The 6,788-nt window shown below is 39.6% G+C and overlaps 1 protein-coding gene across 1 annotated transcript; it reads right to left on the bottom strand.

Moving 5' to 3' along the window:
- Positions 1-6,107, bottom strand: LOC120467983 (volume-regulated anion channel subunit LRRC8E). Its single transcript, XM_039656621.2, has 3 exons — positions 5,936-6,107; positions 5,108-5,265; positions 1-2,365 (listed from the first exon to the last, which is right to left on the bottom strand). Exons 2-3 carry the CDS (start codon positions 5,246-5,248, stop codon positions 101-103), a joined length of 2,406 nt encoding a protein of 801 aa, XP_039512555.2. The 5' UTR covers positions 5,249-5,265; positions 5,936-6,107; the 3' UTR covers positions 1-100.
- Positions 6,108-6,788: the final 681 nt, after the last annotated feature.

Raw genomic sequence — 6,788 nt, 5'->3', positions numbered from 1 at the left:
TTAACTCATTTAATTTGACTAATTTCACTTCGGGTTCACAGTGTTTGATTTGTTCAAAGCATACTCCCATTAAAACTAAGAATGTGAGCCAGTGTTGTGATTATCTGTGCTTCAGTCTGTCCTTCACGTCCGAAGGCAGCAGGTCCATCAGACTATCTTCCACTATCAGAGCAGGTAGTTTTAGTAGGAGACAGTCTGCGATTTCTACAGGCAAAGACTCGAGCCTGTTTCCCTTCAGCTCGAGCCGAACCAGCAGAGCCAGATTCCCAATTCGTGGGGACAAGGTGGAAATGCTGTTATTTCCCAACGCTAGGACCTTCAGCCTCTTGCAGGAGAAGAGCTCTTCAGGGAGACTCTCCAGAGAGTTGAAGGCCACCGAGAAGAACTGGAGACACTGCAGGACGCCGATCTCCAAGGGAAGCGATGTCAGCTGGTTGTGCGAGAGATCCAGATGTCGAAGTTTAGTGCAGTAACACAACCGAAGTGGAAGCTTGTGGATCTTATTCCAGCTGACGTCTAGCGTCTCCAGCGCGCGGAGTTTGCTAACGTGTTCGGGGATGTAGGAAATGTCATTATGCCAGAGTTTGAGGGTCGTCAAACGTCGGCAGTGCTGCAAACTCAAGATTTCTTCTACAGTGATGAGCCTGTTCTCTTTAAGGTCCAGCTCTTGGAGATGGGAAAGGCTAAACACCGCGCTTGGGATTCGCTCAAGACAGCAGCCTGTTAGCTCCAAAGTGGCTAGGCTAACCAGCTTCTTTAGGCTGTGGAAAACCTGAAGCCTCGTACCTTCATTGTGAACGCACAATCGCAAAAGGTGATTGGAAACATCCACAATACTTGGTGGTATCTTGATTAGTTTGCTACGTAACGTTAGCACGCGCAGGTTTTTGAGCTCGCGTAAAGTGTCGAGGGAAGGACTACGAGAGAGTTCGCTGCTTAAAGGGCCGCTTAAGTGAAGCTCTTCCAGGTTTTGTAAGGTGTACATCCACGGGGGAACTTGATCCGGGCCTTCAAAGGTCAGACGCAGAACCTTTAGGTGCTCGCGCAGGTGATTAAGCGCCGCTAGCTGAAGCTTAGCCGGACTGTTGATCAACGAGATCTCCTGTAAGGCCGCGAGCTGCGTTACGCTTCCAGGCACCGTGATGTTGCTTATCATTTCCAGTTTGAGCGACTCTACTTCCGAAACCTCGAAGACGGTGTCCGGTAGACCTGGAAGCATGAACAAGTGTAGCTCCAACCTCTCGCTCGCGTTGCGCGACATACGAGCACGGAGTTTACCAGCCGTCCACTCGTTGTTGAGGTTCATCTGCCTTAAACGGCATTCGCTCACCTCAGAGAGGAAGACGGCAAAGCGTTTGGAGTATAATCCGTCGTACTGGTCACTAAGGTGCAGGAGAAACGCAAAGTCATTCTTAACATCCGGGATGTCGTTAATTCCCGTCTCCAAGCGGACCGCCTCAAAGGAATACTCTTTGAGTGGTCGATGAAACAGCCAGTAAAGCGAATAAATGCACAGCAGTCCATAAACCCCGACTAAGCATATGTAGCAATATGCTAATTTGGAAAACAAATGTGCTTTGTTGTAGTTGCAGCAGAACGCCTCAAACCCGGTCAGATCTGGAGGCACCGAACACATCACCACAATCTGGATGTTCGGGACCAAAACGATACTATAAATAGTGATTAAAGCAAATTTAAAGACTTTGAGCACCGTTTGAAGAACGTACATGAGGTAAAGAAGATCCGCTTCTTCAACATGTGTCCGAAACTTCTTGACTCTTTCGAACAAGGCCTTTGCTTGCTCGCCCTCTTTTTTATCCAAGAGCGACGCGGCGGTTTCTGGCGATTTCTGATCCTTCACGGAAGATCGGATTAGAGACACCATGTCGTCGTCGTTTCCCGTGTCTGATTTGGTCATTGTATTCTTTCTCCATACGACCATTCTCTCTTCCCGCCTTTCTTCGGACACTTCGCTGATGGCTCTTGTGGTCCAGGGAGAGTCGAAGCATTTCCCCAGTATGATCACAAACATCTCGATTTTAGACGACGTCCCTGGGAACTTGAACCAGAAGCTGCTGGCCACCATAAAGATCATACTGTGGATGACGACAAGGTAAGGGAAGTATTTGCCATACCAGTGCACGGCACGTTCATAGCAGAAGTGGTTGACGAATTCGTACTGGTGGATATCGAGGCCGTTCTTCCTCCCGAACACCTCCACGATGTTTGGGCTGAGATGTTTGGTGATGGCGAATTCCCACAGGCTCTCGTTCTCCTTGTGCTGCCGTATGTGATTGCAATCCCTGTCTCCGTGAGAGAGACCCGTGAGTCGGTTCGGCAGGCAAGATATCTTGTCTTGTGTCAGCTGAGGAGAGATGAAGATTGTCTTAGGATCAATAATGACGACACATGAAACACTGAAATCAAGAACATTTAACCCTCTGGTGCTCTTCGGTTTTACGTTTATTTTTTACTTCATTGCTACGAAACTTGGTAAAGGTTTTGGCACTTGTTTTATGAACACACAAATAAAATCATGGACAGGATTCGAAAAGGTTAAATGGTCCTGTAAAAAATAGTCACACTTGTATTTCTCGCGTCAAAAATGAATTGGAAATGAATGCGAGACGAGTTTCCTCTAGTGGACGCGTTTGGTACTGCAGCCGAACAAAAAAACGGAAAGCTCATTTTTTTAAAATATCAAGCTCAAATTTGGAAAACAACTTGTTTAGATTTATGGCTTTGATTTTCGAGCAGTTTTAGAGTACGTGATTTTGAAATTGAATAGTATTTTTGTTCATTTTTCATAACAATACACGTAAAATTCCGTTACTTTAAGTTTTTTTCACTTCAGCAATAATCTGCCAAGTGTCGTCTTTGTAAAAGAGATCAAACTTCAGCCTGTTGCTCTAAAGCATTCAAGATTTACCACGGTTTAAGTTGGAAATTTAATTTAATTTGCTCAAAAAGTGAATAAATGGATTATAAATAGAGTTTAAATGTAATTAAGTATTAAAAAAATTGACAAAAATATTAAATAAAAAACATTATCAAACTAAAATTTAGTACATTTATTTCATTGCTAAAAAAAAAAAATGTCGGGCCTTTTTGACCGAAACTCGAATAGCACCAGAGGAATGCAGTTGGTGGCAAATGAAAAGAACAATGGAAAGATCAGGAGCTAAACACACCTCACAGGACTTTATCTAATCAGCTAATGCTCGTCTAATCTTCTCTTTATTGCACACACTGCTGATCAGAAGCTTCGTGCACATTCACGTGCCACCTCTGATTCTTTGTGAGAATCATCTTCCCAAAATGCAGAAAAACTAAAGAATTACCTTTGATAATGAAGTTCCACTACTTTTGTAGAGCAAATCTTATCAGCGCTACCGACTCGTTACCCCATTTAGAATCCAAAATAGTGTGTTTACATGTAGAACGGGGAACATGTTGAGTGTGCAACACCCCTGAAGAGGTTCAACATATTAAACATAACAAAAAAAAGGTGTACTTTTGTGAGGAATAGTTCACCCCAAAATAAGCCGTGTGTCTTCATGTAGCATTTGTGAATGTAACTGATTTGAATAATATAAGTTGTTCCTCACACAAAGCATCATATGACTTCCGAATAAAGTGCACGAGTCACACGGACGATTGTTATTATACTTTTATGATGGTGTTTGTTTTAGAGGCGCAGTAAAATTCACAGTCCACTATCAATGAATGAAAAAGGAAGCTCAAGGATTCTTCAAAACAGTTCCTGTTGTGTTTAAGGCAAGGGAGAAAATCCGACAGAAAATGGCATGAGGGTGACTAAATGATGACCGTTTTCATTTTGATGTGAACTTTCTTTTCAGATCGTGAATAATAGCATAGGCACATAGAGAGTTTGAATCATCAAATCTGAATTCTTAGTAAATCTGACGTAACTAGATCACATGAAAGCTTGCTTCTGCTTTTTGTTGCCTATGGCTTTTGGCTTGCTTAGTTTGGGACATTTAATATTCAACAATATTATTATTCTGCCTGCACTGACACCATTATATGAGAACTGAACTGAGCTGGATGATGTATCTGAATAGATTAATTCAATTAATAACTTTTTTGCAACAAAAATGAACCATCACTGGACTGTGACGCTATTTTCTTCTGGAAACGATCTTTGTTGCATTATTTTCCTGTTATCTCTAAAGCTGCTTTGTGTTGTAAAAGCATTGTATAATAAAGGTGATTTGACTTATAGCCTATTTTAATTTAAGATACGGAATAAAAAAGCTAACTGCAACTTTTTATCTCACAATTCAGACTTAATAACTTGCAAGTTGATCTCACGGTTTCAAGTCTAGTCCCAGATATTTCACGTTTATAAAAGCTACTTAAACATTCTAATTAAGGCCTAATGCTGTCTTAATCTAAGCCCTGTCAATGAAACCAGGCCTAAATCTCTCAATCCACAAGCTAGAATTTTGAGAACCTTTTTATTGCAAGAAATAAAGTCAGAATTTATACCGGTTTCACAGACAAGGCTTAAGCTTGTCGCAGACTAAAATGCATTATTGAGCTGCTGAACTGAAAGAAACTTTCACTGACAGATCTTAAAATATATCATTTAAAATATTTTTTTCTTTCCCAATGCATGTTTTTTAAAAGTTGATTTAAAATCTAAGCCCTGTCTGTGAAACCTAGCGATAAAGTTCATATCTCTCAATTTTGTGAATTATTTTCAGAACACCAATTACTTTTTATTTTTTATTGCAAGAAATGAAGTCAGAACTGTGAAATTTAAGGTCATATCTCGCAATTTTGACTTATTATCAGAATTAGTAAAAAATAGTAGAACTCTGAATTGCACGAAAAATGGCAGAATTGTGAGATAAAAAGTTGCAATTACTTTTTATTTTTTATTGCAATAAATAAAGCCAGAACTGTGGAATTTAAAGTTCATATCTCGCAATTTTGACTCGTTTTCAGAAAAAGATTCAGATCTCGGAACTGCAAGATTTCTTTTTTTTTTCTTTTTTAAGGTTGCAAATAGTTTTTAAATGTTTACTCCGTGGCAGAATCGAGCGTCCATGATATCATGTTGTGAGCTGAAGATGTGTACCTGAACCGTGCAGCCAAACACGCCGATCATGAGCATAGCGATGCCCAGATACTCCGACAGGACGTCCCACCAGGGCTTCAGGACCCGGAACTGCGGGTTCTGCTCCGACACGATGTTCCTGAACTCGTTTACAGGGATCATCTTCACAGCTCTGAATGCTAGCAACAGCAACAATAAGGGTTACACTTTACTAAAAATGATCTTAGATCATATTAATTTCAACATTTACTAAAGGTTGTAGGCCTATTTGTTAACATTAGTTAATGCACTGTGAACTAACACAGCTGTATTAACTAATATTAACAAAGATGAATAAATACTGGAACAAATGTTTTGCTCATTTTTAGTTCATGCATCAACTAATAAACCTTACTGTAAGTAAAGTGTTACCAAAATACGACTGATAGGCTACTTCAAATAATGAAGTTCTCAGTCACGTATATACAGTAGGCCTATAATTAATATTTGTTACTGATAGGACCATTTTCAAGCACTATTTCTGTCATCTCAGAATACGAGCATTCTTTTGTCAAATCAACTTAAATAATTTATTTAGTTGAGAACTTATTATTTTGAGTTTCTGATGATTAAATTAATTTCCTTCATTGTATTAACTCACTTTTTCCAGTTCAATCAACTTAAAATTTTAAGGCAACCAGCTTACTTGCATTTTAAGTTAAACCAACAATATTTTCTTTACAGTGCAGGATAAAACAGCTGATGTCCGGAGAGAACTCATGTTCAGCTTCTATTCTGGGTAGTTTCGTTTACAAATTTGTAAATAATAATTAAAAAAACACGATATGGCGTAAGAAAAGCGAAACTCACCTGCGCGTACGAAGCGAAGCGCGTGTGTTTCTCAGCACATGCACGAGCGCGTCTCATCTCTCGGGGTTTGAAACACACTCTCTGTCCTTCATGTAAAGGACTCTCAGCACACACACTTTCTCTTCACACTCCCTGTCCTTCATCTAAGGACTCTCAGCAGCACCGGTTTCTCTTCAGGGTTTGTTTGAGGGCGTTCAAGCGTTTAAGCGCCTCCCAGCACGAGTTTCATCATGAGAACTCAATGAGTCAGAGATGAGACAGCCTGTCAACAGTAACGCTCATTATACACAGCCCTGCAACATAATTCATAATCCAGCATTCATATTTCAGCGTCACTTTTTCGTCTGACTGACGTTCCGTTGTGAAATGTTTACAGCGCGCGCGAACAGTCATCAGATAAACAAGCTATAGTTTTGGCGCCAAATTTCCACTCTAATTAAGTGAAATATCATGACAACCCTCTCGTGAGGACATTTATATAATGTATATGCTACTCTGCGTGCAATAGACATAGATAATATCGTTTTGTTTTTTATTTAGACATTTTAATAACAATAATTTGTCTTTATTACTAATTATTACACTGTTTTTATTTTTGAATTGTCTTTTTTATGCTTTTTATTGACAAAGCTGTTTAGACTTGCACTCTAGTTTCTAATGTTTTAGTAATGTTTTTATCTTGGGTTTTGCTTAGTTTCGATCCTTCATGTAAAAATGTGTATGAAATGACAATAAGATTGGACCTTAAATCATTTTAACATTTTAATCCGAGGATATATCTTCTCCATTCAAAATATTTCAGTTTAAACCTGCTTAAAATTAAGTGTCACTTTTTTTTAAAACCAAAGCATGT

This window comes from Pimephales promelas, chromosome 8 (assembly GCF_988280905.1).
Source record: "Pimephales promelas chromosome 8, fPimPro1.hap1.1, whole genome shotgun sequence".
Taxonomy (NCBI): domain Eukaryota; kingdom Metazoa; phylum Chordata; class Actinopteri; order Cypriniformes; family Leuciscidae; genus Pimephales; species Pimephales promelas.
This window is presented reverse-complemented; position numbering and strand designations above follow the sequence as displayed.

Excerpts from the sequence above, each read along its gene's own strand:
- LOC120467983 (XM_039656621.2), bottom strand. The coding sequence starts at position 5,248 with ATGATCCCTGTAAACGAGTTCAGGAACATCGTGTCGGAGCAGAACCCG. Across the intron at positions 2,366-5,107 it reads TGTTTGGCTGCACGGTTCAG|CTGACACAAGACAAGATATC; the intron begins GTACACATCTTC and ends ATCTCTCCTCAG.